At 37.3% G+C, this 16,727-nt stretch overlaps 1 protein-coding gene across 1 annotated transcript in view; it reads right to left on the bottom strand.

The window, feature by feature from the left end:
- The window catches only part of DSCAM (DS cell adhesion molecule), a 933,525-nt gene that overhangs the window by 124,477 nt on the left and 792,321 nt on the right, over positions 1–16,727 (bottom strand). The window contains exon 20 of the mRNA XM_078146483.1: positions 5,735–5,868. Within this exon, the coding sequence (XP_078002609.1) occupies positions 5,735–5,868 (134 nt within the window). The remainder of the gene's footprint in view (positions 1–5,734; positions 5,869–16,727) is intronic.

Below are 16,727 nucleotides of genomic sequence, written 5' to 3'. Positions count from 1 at the left end.
GAAGAAAAGAGTGGTTAAAGAGAAGAAATATGCTCAGCACTAGTGCTCTAGGTTTGGTGCAATCTACTTCTGTTCCCCTGCCCCTCTTCTACTTCTCTCCCCTACATCCAAAACCAGGTTTTTATTGTTCTGTCTTTTAAACCTCTTTTTGATATCCACTCTCCTTATTAGAATTTGTTTTCTCAAGAATTATCACTGTTTCTTATTATTCCTGTCCTTTTCCTTCCTATTTCCCTGTTGAATTAAATATATTTCTGCACCAATCTGTGTGTGTATGTATGTAGGTATGTATGTATGTAGGTGTGTGTATGTATGTGTACTCTTCTCTCCTTTGAGTGGTTCAAATAAAAATGAAGTTCATGTCCACTGTTCATTCTACCCCTTCTTCCTTGTTCTGTATAGTCTTCTACTTAAATCCCCCAATTGTGTGAGATGATTTTCCCCAGCCTTCTTCTCCCTTCCCCCTTTCCTGAAGTATAGTCTTCATGGTCACCACTTTCCATTTTTTTTTTTTTAGCAATCATCAAATCATAACATAATCATTCTCAGGATCTCTGTCTTATTAGATTCCCTTTGTGATAATAATAGTATTCTGAGGGGACACATGCACCATCTGCCTATATAAGCAGATAAGCAGTTGATCTTTATTTAGTTCTGTCTGATTGCTCCTTCATATATACCTTTTATGTTTCTCTTGATTCCTGTGTTTGTATTAAAAAGTTTTAATGTGGTTCTGGTCTTTTCATTGGGAATCCTTAGAAGTCCTCTATTTCATTAAAAATTCATTCCCCCCACCCCAACCCCAGAAAGAATACACTCAGTTTTCCTGGGTATGTTATTCTGGGTTGTAAGCCTAGATCTTTTGTCTTTTGAAACATCATATTTCAATCTCTTTATTTCTTTGATGGTGTTTCATATCATGTGTGATCCTGACTGCTGATATTTAGCACAATAATTCTTGCTTTCTGGCTGCTTTCAGTATTTTTTTTATCCAAATCTTTGGATCTGGGCTATCATATTCCTGGGAGTTTTCATTTTTAGGGCTTCTTTCAGGTGACATGTTGGATTTTCCTACTTTTATTTTACACGTTGGTTTCAAGAGATTTCGGCAGTTTTTTATGATTTATTGAAATATATCTAGGCTTTTTTGTCATAGCTTTCAGTTAGTCTGACAGTTCTCAAAATATATCTCTTCAATATGTTTTTTGGATAAGTTGTTTTTGCTATGAGATAGCTTACATTTTCTTTTATCATTTTAGTCTTTTGACTTCTACTATTTTTTTTTCTCATGAAATCATTAGCTTCTGTTCAGACCATTCCAATTTTCAGTGAGTTTATCTCTTTGGTAAGGTTTTCTATCTTTTATTTCAAGCTGTTAATATGCTTTCTAATTATTTCTTCTATTGTCATGTCTCCTCCATTTTCCCTCTTGCATTCTTGTCTGATTTTAAAATATTTAAAAAAAAGACTTGCTTCATCTCTTCCAGGAATTCTAGTTGAACTTGAGCTCAAGCCAACTTCCTTCCTTCCTTCCTTCCTTCCTTCCTTCCTTCCTTCCTTCCTTCCTTCCTTCCTTCCTTCCTTCCTTCCTTCCTTCCTTCCTTCCTTCCTTTCTTTCTTTCTTTCTTTCTTTCTTTCTTTCTTTCTTTCTTTCTTCCTTTCTTTCTTTCTCCCACCCTTTTTTTGGCTTGACATAAATGTTTTTGGTGTCATTACCTTCTGGAATTGTGTCTTCAGTGACTTTGTCACTATAATAGCTCTTTATGGTAGAATTCTTTTTGTTTGTTCATTCATTTTTCTAGCTACTTCCTGACTTTGGACTTGATGCTAATTCTGGGTTCTGAACACTTCTGGAAGGAATGTCTGGGCTGAGCTTGTATTCTTTCCATTCCATCTGTTGCTTTCTTGGATTACTGAGTGTTATGGTATTCTAGGATCTTGGAGAGAGCTCAGGCTAAAGACCTGACAGTCTTTAGTGCCCCCAAAGTGGTCTTATCCATGATAAAGTCTGATAACTGTCTTTCTGGTCTTATCTCTATGAGTTAATACTGTCATTAATTTAATTAGCTCTATGAATTAATCTGACCTAGATTTGGATCTAAACAACAAACCTCTCAATTTGGCCCTGCTTGTTGAATTCCTAGTAGAGTTATATTTGACTCAACCACTATCAGTCAAGCTAGAAAGCTCTGTAGGTTTGGAATGACACTAAAGCTAGGGCTAGGTTTTCTGCCCTGGTTATTCTTTTTTAGGCTTCAGACTGGTCTGGAGGCTGGAAGTGAGATCCCACTCCATTCTTGAAGTCACAGGTGTACAGCCAGCAGCTCATTGCTTCTGAACTTGCTTCTAGCTTAGTTCTCAGTCTAGGGACTATAACCACTCATCATCCTGGAACACCAACTCTAGATATAGGTCCCTTCATTGCTTCACCTTGAATCCATCACCTGGAACTGGGTAGATAGTGACAAAGCTGCTATTTTGCCCCTGTTCCTGCACTCTGCACAAGATTGAAGTCTGGAACCTCTTCTTGTCTTGGTTCATAGCCTCATTCTTCTATGCTAGAATGTTCTATGCAGTGCTTTTTTAGATAGACACTGTCCCCAGTTTCAGCAGACCTCTCTTACCTGTCTCTATTGCCTTGGTCTGGAAAAAAAAAGACTCTCTTTTATTCTTAAATTGAATTCTTGATTAGGACTTGGTCTGGTGTATTTTCCAGATTTTAACAAAGGGGTTGTGATGGGAAGCTGGATGTACTTCTTCCTGCTATTCTGCACTCTTGACTCTACCTCCTGTCATAGGAATTGTTAAATTTAACCACTATCTGCCTTGAAATTTGCAACACAGGTTTTGTTTTGTTTTGTTTTGTCTCTCTGAAGATTACTTGTGGATTCTTTCAATTGGGACATTTTTCTTTTCTAGAAATTCCAAGCAGTTTTCTTGTATTAGTTTTTGCATTGTAATGTTTATGTTTTTTGACTTATAATGTTTTCATGGGAGACCTAGAATCCTTAAATTATTTCTATACATCTTATTTTAGAGATCAATATGTTTTGTTTGTATGGAGAATATTTTAATTTTAACATTATTGCTTTTTGCTTCTTTTCTTCCAGGTTGTCCTTCACTTCTGTGTATTTGTATTCTCAACCAATTGTTCTCTCTTTTGTTTTCTTTGGATTCATGGGTTCACCAATTTCTACTCCATAAATTATTTCTGATCGATAGGCCATAAATTATGCTTTCACAATTCTTGATTCTCTACTAATCATCTGCGGGCATCTTGCTATGATTCCATGTTCTATTGGGGCTCCACAGGATTCTTTTCCCCCCCAGGTGTTGATTCATTTTCTTTTGTCTTGCAGTGTTTATTCATATATGTTTGAACTTGTTTAGTTGATCCTCTTCTAATTAAAAATCTTGCCTTGGTTTATCTGCTTATATTAAATGTCTTTAACTGAGACATTTGGTATCTTCTAAGATGTTCTGAAATCTTTACTGAGTTTAATTTTTTCCCCTTATGATTCCCTATTACTCATTTTCTGACTCCTTTGCCTTTGATGGGTGTTTCCCTGGGGATGGATCTCAGAGCTGATTCAGCCTCCACTTTTGATGGAGAATTCACATTTTACCAGCCTTGGTCTTTGCTCCAAGTAACTTCTGGGAGTACAGAACTGGCCCTAACTGGATATTAGACCATTCTCCCTCAGGCTTAGTAGATGGTTAAACAAACAGCTACCCTGCCATGCCTGCCTTCTATTTCTCATGCATCTGGATTAGCTGTATTGTAACATGCCAATTTTCAGTCTCATTAAGAGCAAGCTTTTGCCTTTTTATTTTCTGTGGTGCAGAGAGGAAAAAGTAGAGATGAGTTCTCTTGCAAGCCCATGGTAAGCTTAAGCAGCCTTGATTGATATGGTGATTAGGGTGATGGGGTGCTCTGTCAGCCAGTTAGGAATTAAGAATTAGCCTTTTAAGCTATTAGTTCATTGGGTTTTTTTTTTTTAGGGTTTTTGGTGGCTTAGCCCTTGGAGACTACAGAAATTGTTTTATACATACTCTTTTGGGAAGTTTTGAGAGACTGTAAGGATTAGAGAAAGTGTCTAGTCCTCTATTTTGTAGTTTTATTGCCATTTCCTTGACAACAAAGAAAATTCTGAAGTTGTTTCTATTTCCCAATGCACTAGTAAGTGTTTGTTAAGTAAAATAATCCATTTTCTTTCTTTTAAAGGATGGAAACAAGGTCTGTGGTTGAGGGAGATCCTGTTCTAGCTATGCTAATAAACCTGGAATTTTAATTTCTGTTTAGGAAGTACAAACTTATTCTTCTGCCATTATGAAGACAATATGGGAAATAAAAAAATTTTGTGTGTGTATATGTAGGAAAAAAAATGAGGATAGAAATACTTACAGAACTGGGAAAGGAGGAAAAAGATGAACAAGTGTCTATTTTATTATACACATAGATTTCCAAATGTCAACATTGTTCTTTGCAAAGAGAGATTTGGATTTGAAGGGATCACACATGTTTCTTTCCTATTTTTAACAATGTACACACTAGAAGACTTTTATTTTTAAAAAAAGGCATGGGTTTATTTGAATGTAATTTCCTAGTTTACACATATACTTGCAAATACCAGGTATAATAAATTTGTCTTTAGTTTAGTTAACATGGACTATCACTGTAGCAACTCAATAAGTAATTAGGTTTTTATATATTATGTTAAAGGAAAAATGCACTCTCCTTCACATCCATTTTTTCCGAGTAGTGAGAATTGATTTGTGCTGGACCATTCACACTGTCTTACCTTGCTGCCTGTGAGTGGGCTTTGTTATTGACTATTATTCACCCAGAAACATTGACTAGGGCAAAAGAGGTAGAATAGTTTCTGGATATGGAACAGAATTATTTATTGTAAAATATTAACAAATTTGAATGGGAAACTATCTTCAATCATAGAATCATTAGTACCAAACTAAATTAACTAGTAAAGATAGAAAAAAATCGCATAAAATGACATAGAATTTTAAAAAAATAAGTCCTCTCTTATGTCCTTTTCCTTACCAACTTCTTAAGATTTCACTAAGTTTTTACTTCCAGCTTTTAAGGAGTTCTTTGTATATGTGATTTTTGTTATAATACAGTAATAACAAAGTTTTCTACTTGAAGTTCTTAATTTCTCTGAAAAGAAATTAGCAGAAGTGTGGCATGTAATTGATCCTATAAATATAGAGGTACATAAAAAGTCCCAAATCTCTAGAAACAAATTCCTACTATTTCCAGCAATGCCCATAGGATCTGCCTACAATTTTGACTGTGTCTGCAAAGAGATATAAAGATGGAGGCAGGAATAGAAAATGGTAGGTTAGGGAGAAAGAGCTGTCCATTTCACAATGAGTCCAACAGAAAAATCAATAGGTCCTGTTTTGTGGAGATCTTGTTCAGAATTTAGAAAACCTGGCAGTCAACTGTTTTGTAAAAATCTACCAAATAAGCAATACTATTAGAATGATGTTGCTAAATGATTAAAATCATTTAGTCTTATAATTCATAATAAGCTATAAAAAGAGCCTTGCCTAGAGTAAAATAACATACTAGGGTTGAGGAGAATAAAGAGGAAGAGATACCAGAAATAAAAGACAAAAACCTTAATATTTAAATACTTTTAACTGTCAAAAATGAACAAATACAGCTAATCTTAGAGCTGCTTGAAAGCGTCTTTGTTATTTGCCAACTTACTGTGGGATATGGGTGTGAGCAGAACACAGTGTACTTTCGGATGATTCCATTTAACTTGAAAGGGGGAAGCCAGGATACAAAAACAGTAGAGGCTGATGCTGCTGCTGCTTTGACCCCAGCAGGAGGACCTGGAACTGGAACAGCAACACATTCAGTCATTAAAAAAATGGAACATGTGCGATGTCATTTAAACCTCTAAACAATTGGGTCCTATTCTACCTTTTAAACTATAGCCCCACTGTTCAGCAGCACAAACCGCCTGAGCCACCAGGCTATCCACAGACTTCTAAAAATGTCTTGTATTGACTCACCTCTGAGTCTTGACCTGTAATAGCCTAGGCTACCTGGAATCTCTTTTCCCTTATTCTTGTCTGTTCAAATCCAAATCCTACCCATTTTACAAGAATCAGATCAAAGTACACACAACTCAGTCAACCACAAGCTAATAGGAATTCTTTTCAATGTGAACTATATAGAACATAAGCTAAAGTTCTATTTTAGCTGTAGGTGACATTGGATTTTTAGCTCTGACATGTAGAATAGATGAATCAATAGCATATTCACTTATCAACATTTTCTTGTGCTCATAGCTTAAGTCATGTGTTGATAACTATTTTTTCCCGTTTTAAAGACTGCATAATCTAAAGTTTAGAATCTATGTAGTGGAATAGATTTTATGACAAATGTAACTCTTTCGTGTTTTTCCTATACGGTTTGGCCTTTCTGTCTTCTCTACATAATTATACAGACTCAACACAGAATTACCAAAAAAAAAAAAACTTTAAAAGGTTGCTTATCAAATTTGTAGATGACATTAAGCTTAGAAGGGTAGACAACATGTATGATGACAGAATCTGGATCCAAAAAGAACTCCACAAACTTGTAAAGTCCAAAAAGAAGATGAAATTTAAATAGGAGTAAAAAGGTATTGATCTCCACTTAGATTTGACAGACAACAGTTCACATTAAAAAAAAAAAGACCAAGGGCACCCATATGTACAACAATATTGATGTTATTACACATACATTATACATACATACAAGTATTACCCATGTAGCTGTAATAATACAAAGAAGGAAACAAAATATATCCCTCAATGATTTGAGAGTGACTGAATGAACTAAGGCATATGAACATAATGAAATGCTGCTATACCATAAAGAGGGATGAATATTAAAATTTCAGAGAAACATAGAAAGACTAGAAGGAAGTCACATGAATTGAAGAAAGCAGAGCAAAAAGAATGATACAATGTCTACAATGATTTAAATGAAGATGACCTTAAGAGGAAATAAAAGAGGGGGAATCTAATACCCTCCCAAGGTAATCAACTTTTGAATAATATTATCTAATCCTTCTTCATGTGGGATTTCATAAGCTTTCAAGAACTCTTCTTTTCTCTAGCCACAATGAATTCCTTCAACTAGTCCTCACCTTTGAGGCTCTTAATTTTGGGAAACTTTGGGGACAACAATTAGAGTGGTCCCAAAGTGCTATGAGCTACCTTTCTTAGCAGTTGCTTCTCTATTGCTGTTGGTCTTCTTACTCCCTGCCAGCCACCTCTTTCCTACACACACACACACACACACACACACACACACACCACCCCACACCACACCACCACCATCCACTGTAGTGAAGACTAGATAAGCACTTTTCAGAGACTATAGAGAGCATGCCTGTCTAGGTATGGATTTGAATGGATGAGACTCCTTCCAAATTACAGATTCAATGATCCTGTATTGCATTATATTATATTTTAGTTTGCTACATTACTGAATAGAACACAATTCTCCTTTCTCCTAGTCTGCTGAATGGCATGCATTCAGCATGGTGCATATGTCTTCAAGTACACTATAATACTAACTTGAAATGCAGTACAGATGGCTGCTTCTACCAGTGGTCAGTCTGGTTCCACTGTCTCTGCACTGCCTCCCCACCTTACATAAAAATAGTAGATATCTCATAAGCTTTTATGAGCTACAGTACTGGGGTACAGTTGGCTACCCATATTCCCTTCCTCCCCCCATTCAATTTCACTAGACTATATAGTTATTTTATATCTTCCATCTTTTCATCACCAGCTTCTTTCCTTGCTATTAGTGTTTACTTTTTGCCGTCCCTACTGCCACTTCTAATTGCCACCAACTGTGCTGCTGCTGGGGCAGCTATGTGGTGCAGTGGATAGAGTGTGGGGCCTGGAGTCAGAAGATCTGAGTTCAAATCCAGCCTCAGATATGTACTAGCTGGGCAAGTGTGACCCTGAGCAAGTCATTTTACTCTGTTTGCCTTAGTTTCCTCATCTGTAAAATGAGCTGGAGAAGGAAATGGCAAAATGCCAAGATAACTCCAAATGGGGTCTGAAAAATCAGACACAACTGAAAGGACTGAACAACAATACTCCCATGTTGCTGCTGCTAATATTTTCTCCCTGATTTTCTTAATAAACATTTGTTAAGCACCTACTATGTGCTAGATTCTATGCTCGGCACTAGAAATACAAATAAGAAGATGGTGGAGTAAAAAGGTAGTCGCTCTCACCCTCTGCTATCAATCTCTGAAAACCCAGAAAATACCACCCCAGGGAAAAAAAAAAACTGAAACAACTGAAATAGAAGAAAGACGGGGAACAGCAGTGCAGCAGCCCAGCAAACAGGTCTCCCAGTGCCTCAGCAAAAATAAGGGAGGCAGAACTACAAGGGGCCCCAGGCTGATAAGCACCCTGCAGCACTCATCTGAAAGGAGCTGAAGAAAGCAACCTAAAGTCTTCCCACAGTCCGAGCCTTGCTGATTCCAGCCCAACACCAGGTAAGCTGTCAGAACCCTACAGCCACCAACTGCCAACCAGGAGGACATCCTGAAGCCCAGGTGGTAGAGCAGACAAACACCAACACCTGGACCTCCCAGTGCCTCAGTGAGGGCAGGGGGGAACCAGTGGAAACCAGCTCAGAAAACCACCAGGTGCCTCGGCACTCTACCACAAAGGAATCTCCCAGTGCATTAGCAGAAAGGAGGGAGACAGCACTGCAAGGGGCCCCAGACAGATAAACACCCTGCAGCACCCATCTAAAAGGAGCTGAAGAAAGCTAAAGGAAAGGAAAAGCAGGCAACCTAGAATTGCCTGAAAGTTCCAGCCTTGCTGATTCCAGCCCAACATGAGGTAAGCTGCCAGAACTCTACAGCCTCCAATTGCCAACATAAGAGGCCCCAGCACACAAAGCCAGTGACCAAGACCTAGGCTCCCAACACAAGAAGCTTGGGTCAGTGCCCTCTGTTTCCCAGCAGGAGAGCTCAATCTCTTTAAAGGCCAGGGAATAAAGAAACACCATGAGTGAAAAGAAATGTGCCATAGATTCATATTATGAGAAGAGTGAAGATCAAGACAGAAATTCTGAAGAGGACAACATTGTCAACAAACCCACATCTGCAACATCAAAAGGGAATATGAACTGGTCTGAAGCCCAAAAAGCCTTCTTAGAAGAGCTCAAGAAGGATTTTAAAAGTCTAATGAGAGAGGTAGAAGAGTCCTTAAAAAATACAATTGGCCAATTGGAAAAAAAGTACACTGAAGAAAACAAGTCCCTAAAAAACACAATTGGCAAACTGGAAAAAAAAGTACCCAGAAGAAAACAAATCCCTCAAAAATACAATTGGCCAATTGGAGAAAGAAGCAGGAAAGCTAACAGAAGAAAACAATCTGTTAAAAATTACAATTGGACAAATGGAAACTAATGACTCTATAAGAGAGCAAGAATCAGTCAAACAGAAACAAAAAAATGAAAAAATAGATGAAAACATAAAATACCTCATCGGTAAAACAACCGACCCGGAAAATCGATCCAAGACAGACAATTTAAAAATTATTGGACTACCTGAAAATCATGATGAAAAAAAGAGCCAGGATAGTATCTTTCAGGAAACCATAAAGGAAAATTGCCCAGAAGTCCTAGAACCAGAAGGTAAAATAACCATAGAAAGAATACACTGATTACCACCTCAAAGAGATCCCAAATTGACAATGCCAAGGAGTATAATAGCAAAATTCCAAAATTACCAGATGAAAGAGAAGGTGCTACAAGCAGCCAGATAGAAACAATTTAAATATCATGGAACCACAGTCAGGATTACACAGGACCTTGCAGCTTCTACATTAAAAGACCACAGGGCATGGAACATGATATTCCTTAAAGCAAAGGAGCTTGGAATGCAGCCAAGGATCAATTACCCAGCAAAAATGAGCATCACTTTTCAAGGAAGGAAATGGATATTCAACAAAATAGGAGACTTCCAAACTTTCCTGTTAAAAAGACCAGAGCTCAACAAAAAATTTGATCTTCAAGTACAGGACTCAAGAAGGACATAATAAGGTAAATGGGACAGGACGATACAATATGTTGTTAATAAGTGGAGGGGGCTGTTTAAACCCCTACAAGGCAATATGACACTTTCAACCCTTGAGTACTGTATTGTTATTACACCATGTTAAAGGAGTATAAATAAAGAGAGTGGATATTAGTTGACTTTGATGTAATGATGATAAAAAAATCTAATCAAGTGGGTTAAATGGATCCAAATAAGTGGATCAATCTGATCTTAGAAAATGTACTGAGGAAGGAGGAGGCAGACAAGGGTAAATTACATTACAGGAAAAGACAGAAAATCCTATTACAGCAGAGGGAAAGAAGGAAAGGTGGTGGGCATTATTTGAACCTTATCTCATCAGATTTGGCTCAAGAAGGGCATAACATAGTCAGTTAGGTATAGAAATCTAACTTACCCTATAGGCAGTAGGAGAGAAAAGGGGAAAGAAAAGGGAGGCAGGAAAGAAGGAGGGAAGAAGCAGTAAAGCTAAAGGGGAAGAAAAGGGAAAGGGAGGGAGGGATTGAGGGAGGCAGTGGTCAAAAGAAAAACACTAATGAGAATTTGTACTTACAACTTCACTAATGGGAAAATATTTTTAATAGGAATGTAAATGTATGGCATATATCAGATTGTGTGCTGTCTTGGGGAGGGTGGTGGGGAGGAAGGGGGAGAAAAATTTTAAACTCAAAAGCATATGGAAGTGATTGTTGATCAATCAAAATAAATTAATAAAATAAATTTTAAAAAAGAATTTAATTGAAGGGGAAAAAAGGAAATACAAATAAGAAAAAGAAAAAGTCTCTTCCCTCAAGAATCTTAAAATTTAATGGAGGAAGACAATACACAAAGGAAGTTGAAAAGATAAAGAGTACTACTGGGTAACTGATGTGGGGGCATGATGTTCACGGGGTTGAAATCAAAATGAGTAGCTTATGGGGAATATAAAGGGAGGTTTGGGGAGAGTTTATTTCTCTGCCCTTCATCCCTCCAATCAAAATGGAAAGGCCGCTGAGGGTGCTGAGGATCAAAGCCTCTTCCATGTGTCTTTCATATTCTTTCATTTCTGTCATTTTTCCCATAGTTCCCAACTATTCAGAACACTCCACTTCTTGGCAAACTAATCACCATTGTACACTAGTGAAACGCTGTTTTGGCCATTTGTTCTTTTGTCCCTTTAGGTTTGTTATTGAGTCCACCAGGGGTTGCTTTTGCTATTTTAGGGTGGTGTGTGTGTGTGTGTGTGTGTGTGTGTGTGTAAATACATACAATCACATAGATATATAACTATATACAATCACATAGCTTTATACTTAATGTGATTAAGTACATTTGGTTATGTATATTATATATGATTACATATATCATGTATTTATGTATCATTATACATATTATGTATATTAATATATTTATTTACAAATACATCTAAGAGCCTCTTTGCTTCTGTGTGTGTGTGTGTGTGTATGTGTGTCTATGTGTATGTATTAGATCACTGGTGTATGGAATGTCTGCTGAGGGAAATCCTTATTCCAATGTAGACTGGTATCTTCTCCTGAATTTTTAATTTAAAAAAAAATTGCAGAGAGTTTCCTGAAGCAGCAATGTAAATGACCTGTCCAGGGTCAAATAACCAATATATACAAAAAATGGGACTAAAACCTAAGTATTCCAACTCTGAGGTTAGCCAGTCAGTCAAGAAACACTTATTAAATACCTACTACATACTAAGTGCTGAGGATACAAAGAAAGGTTAAAGACAGCTGCTAGGACAACCAGAGAAAATGCCCAGAGCTGGGAGATGATATGTGTTTGAGGAATAGCAGGAAGCCAATTCTCTATTTACTATGCCACACACACACACACATATGTGTGTATATATGTATATATACATATATACACACATATGTACATATATGTATATATACATTCACACACATATATGTATATATATACATACATATATACATATATATATATACATATATATTATATATATATATATATATATATATATATATATATATACACATACATACATATATATTTCACATAATAGAGAAAATAGTTAAAGGATACGTCCTGTCATAGGCAGAAAAGATTGTAGCATTGGTTAACAAAGAGCAATGTGATCTCAGTATTAGAAGAAGCCAGTGTTCTTAGATTGGGGATTTCTGGAAAGTGGGGTTAGGTGAGGTTAGAATACTAACATCTGCTTGGTATTTTCCTACTCACAGGAAAGAATTGGATTACTGAATTCAGATGAGAAGCAGCTTAAATTGGAATCAAATTATTAGGCAACTGGAAGGAGGTAAAGGAAAGATATGAGGGATATCAAAGTTGAAGAATTTCTAGGAGGCAATTAGCTCTGAAAATAAGCTTTCAGAGAAACTAGATTTTGAAGGATATGACTGGTTCTCACAACTTCCAGTTCTTAAAGTTATCAGGTTCTAACCAGGCCCCTGTGTAGATTCCAGTACTGTTTACCGCAGAATAATAATTAAGAAATACATGAACTTTTTGGTTTAGATTTCTTTTCACATGTTAACTATTGATGTGTTTAGATAATATATTCTTCCTAGAATGCATTTTTTTTTTTTAAAAAAAGTGGTTTCATAAATGAGTTTCACACAAAGATCCAGGGAAATAAAGACTTTTCACTGAGGTCAGAAGCTTTACTGAAATGGTCAACTTTGGTGATAAGGACTAAATAGCAATAGCACTTACAGATACATTAATGGTTCTTCCATCATTATAGACTATAAAATATATACACAATGGAGCTGATTCATAATAAAACACACTTCAGAACAGCATTTAATATGTAATTATCCTTGAATAATACTTTTTTGTTGTTGAAGTTGTTGGGAGAGTGAGGTGGGAAGAGGAATGTATCTAGACCATTGATTACAGCTACATTGAAAACTCTTAGCATGGGAATCCCCTCCTGTAATGCAGATCAGCAGCTGTTCTGGAATTTATCATTTTAGAAAGTTCACTGTGCCATGGAGAGGTTGTGACCCTGCCTATGATCATAGCACAACTAATATGTATCTGTGGCAGAATTTGATTCTAGATCTTCCCATCTCCAAAGTAAATACTCTACTCATTATGCTATTTTGTTTCTCATGTCTTTGGAAGGCACCTTTGTAGTAATCAAAATATCAGATATGAAATTTATTAAAAGACAATTAGGAAATATTTAATAAACATTTTTATCTATGATTGCTTTTATGTGACTGTAGTGTGAATAGATAGATGGATAGTTTTTAGATAGAACACTGGGTTTTTAGTCAGAGAACTTGGTTCTACTACTTATTACCTGTATGCCCTTGGGCAAATCACTTCAACCTTATAGGACTCAATATCCTAATAAGTGAAAGGAGAGAGTTGAGCAAGGTGACCTCTAATGTCTCTTCTAGCTCTAAATCCTATAATCCTAGATCTTGAAAGTCAAGGAAATCAACTATTACTTGGGAATTATTTTCTTTGAGTCAAGTTAAAGCTTCATTTAGAATTAGGCTTCATTATTCTTCCTCCCAAAAGACCTCGACAAGTTCACTGTAAGTGGCTCTGCTATTCAACTGAGCTGTCTCTTTATAATGCATGGTGTCTCAAGTGACTTAGCTTGGCTGCTTCCTTTCAGAGCATGTCTCTGCTAGACAGGCCATTCTACTGGGGTGGGTCAGACAGGTCACTGGCTCTTCTCTTCTCCACATTCCGTGGCTGGGGAGGTAGCATTTTTGGAATTTACCTTCAGTTATTGGCTAGTCTAAGGGGTACTGCGTTCTACTTAGCTAGAGTATAGCTGGAGCTCTTGAGCTAGTGCAACAAATAATCCAGGACTGACAAAGACTTCTTCACTGTGATTCACTGTGAGGCTCAGCTCTGAGGTTGTTAGTTATTTCTGGGTAGGAAATGGTAGAACATGCCTCACTTTTTCTACTAGCTATTCCTCACCCAAAAGACCATTCCTCTGTAAACAATTTCATTTTTCCTTAAGGTGACTGTTTTCTTTTTTTTTTCACCTCCCATACCCTCTAGGGAACCTTTGGTAAAGTGAATGATTAGGGGAGAAGATGTGAATGCAATTTGGTCCAGTAGACAAATTCATTGTCTCTTGATAGGTAACTAAGGTATTTAAGATAATTAAACTTTACCCTCTTTCTAGGGTTTATTTTGCATCCAAAGGCTTTCTATTTTTCAAAGCTTCAGTCTTTCAGCCTCTGCAGACCTTCAGCTTTTGCTGAAGTCTCACTCTGGTGCTCCCTCGACTCCCTTAAACCTGCAATGTTGCTTTCTCATCTTTTCTACTAGTTTGAAATTTCTTTTGGCTATTGCTCCAAGGGGTCAACAGAGAGCATGTAAACATTTTATCAGAAATGACTGCCATATTTATTATTAGCAATTTCCTGGCTGTTAAGATATAGTTTTATATGACACCCATAGGCTGTGTGTATACTATGTTTGTGCTACCAGGAGCACTGAAGTAGTATAAGTGGTCCAAAGGTGTTTGTGTATTGCCTACAGAAGGATAGTTTGTTATATGCATGAAGGAGGTGTGCTATCTAGGTTATCAAGCCATTAGGGAAGTAGGTATACACGTGTGAGAGCCTATCACACCATTAAGCTGAACTGCTACAGGAAACAGAGTAAGATAAAGCCCATGCTGCAAAGGTTCTGAATTTAGACTGTGGGATGATACGAAATATTACTCAGGATTATTTTAAGTAGCAAATCTATGACTCCACACTTCTCCCCACAGTATATAGGGAATTTCCTCTATCAGAGGACTATTCCTCATTCATATAACACAAGTAATCAACATACTGTATCTGCATAGTTTACTAAACATGGGAAAAATAAAAGCAGAATTTTAAAGCATTCCTTACATAAAGACTTCCACCCAATTGAAACTTCTCCCTGATAACTCTATAATTCACCAGTGCAGTCAGGATAATTTTTGATCTGCACTCACCTGGAGATGGAAAGAAGGAAGGTGTCCTTGTCCTGGGCCCAAGTCTCTCGGCCATTATCTATCAGTCTTCCAATCTTCACAATTGGGCTAGATCCCTGGTCCTCCTCTCATTTCAGCTCCTACCTGCATAACACTGGTCTTGGCACTGTTTGAGCCTTTGGTGCTTCTTGGCCATTTACTGTGGCCAAAAATCTTGCCTCTCCTACTTCTAGTCTCACCACAAACAGTCGGCAATACTAGAGTCTGACTTCCAAAGTCTGCTGCCACTCACCTGCCAGGTCGGCAAAGATCGTCAGTCTGACTGCGGTGCTTTGATGTTGTTTGCTCTCAGTAGTGAAAATGACCAAGAATAAAATGAAAAACAAATAGGGGACAAAGACTTATACTCCTACTCAGAGATCTGACCTCTTCCCTATGTCTCTAAATATTGTTTCCCATTATAGAAATTTCCTGGGACCTGCCAGCTATCGTAGAAATGAAATACCATTGCAGTACTGTCTGTAGTGAGTTTCATTTATTTATTTTTTTGGTCAGTTCTTGACATGCCTGATACCTTTCAGCTCTCTTCTGGGGCGGGAGGGGGGGATGTATTCATTCCATATAGGTGGGACACTTCTGAGAAGTTTGTAAGACTTTGGCTTCCCTTATTTCTGAACATTCAACCATAGCAGTCTATCACCTATTTCCTTAGACTTTACTGTGCCCATCTTTGTGTGTGTGTATATGTGTGTTGTGTGTCTGTGCATAAAGGGGCTTTGGATATGGATGTAGATGTCAAATTTCTCTCTCATTGAGCATGGACTTTGCTATAAGGACAGTTGACAACCTCTTATTGGTTTCTTTGTTGTTTTCCAGTAAATGAGGTTGCCTTTAAGATGGTTGTCTGGCTGGAATTCAGGAGTTATAGGACCCTTTCATTGTGGTGGTGGTGGTGGTGGTGGTCCCTTTCCACTTACGCTTTTCTTTCAGAATTTTGTGCCATGTTAGGTAAAGGAATGAGCAATTGATGACAGTTTCAATAGAAGAATGTCAGAGGTGGACATGAGTTTGGACTTTTTCCTGAAAGCAGATGTTCTCGGTTCAAGAAATGGTAGCAGCTGGGCAATTAACAGATTCCATACAAAAACACATGGTAGAAATAGACCTGAGACACTACTTCCTGTGTAAAGCAGGAAGAATTTTGGATCTCTAAACAGAGTTATTCCAGAATTTAGCCTGCTAGACAGGAAAAGGAGATTTCATGGGCAGTGAAAACCTTGAAATTTGCTTCAAATGTGATCCTCAAATCAAGAATACAAGGATCAGACTTTTCAGAGAAAAAAGAGGAATTTTTGAGCAGCATTGTCTGTTGGAGAAAGGAAATATCATCCATGCGGCCGCTACATCTGGAGGAGCAATGAATGAGACCTGGGCCTAGACAATCCACATTATTACAATGAATGGTTTGGACATGCAGGTCCATGGGGAGGTCAGTTCCATGAGGGTATTTGAATCTGTTACATTTTTCTTATATTTGCTCATGTGTCCTTAAGAGCTTTCTTGAGTGTCTTCTGTATTTTCTTTATCTGTACCGTATTATCCTGTAACAGCTTTGCAATTTCTATGGGAAGAAATCAAAGCTATGCTATATTGCATGAATTTATTACCTTGAGTACCTT

Source organism: Phascolarctos cinereus, unplaced genomic scaffold (assembly GCF_003287225.1).
Source record: "Phascolarctos cinereus isolate Bilbo 61053 unplaced genomic scaffold, phaCin_HiC Scaffold_726;HRSCAF=1367, whole genome shotgun sequence".
Taxonomy (NCBI): domain Eukaryota; kingdom Metazoa; phylum Chordata; class Mammalia; order Diprotodontia; family Phascolarctidae; genus Phascolarctos; species Phascolarctos cinereus.
The sequence above is the reverse complement of the archived record's forward strand: the minus strand, read 5'-3'. Positions and strand labels throughout refer to the sequence as shown.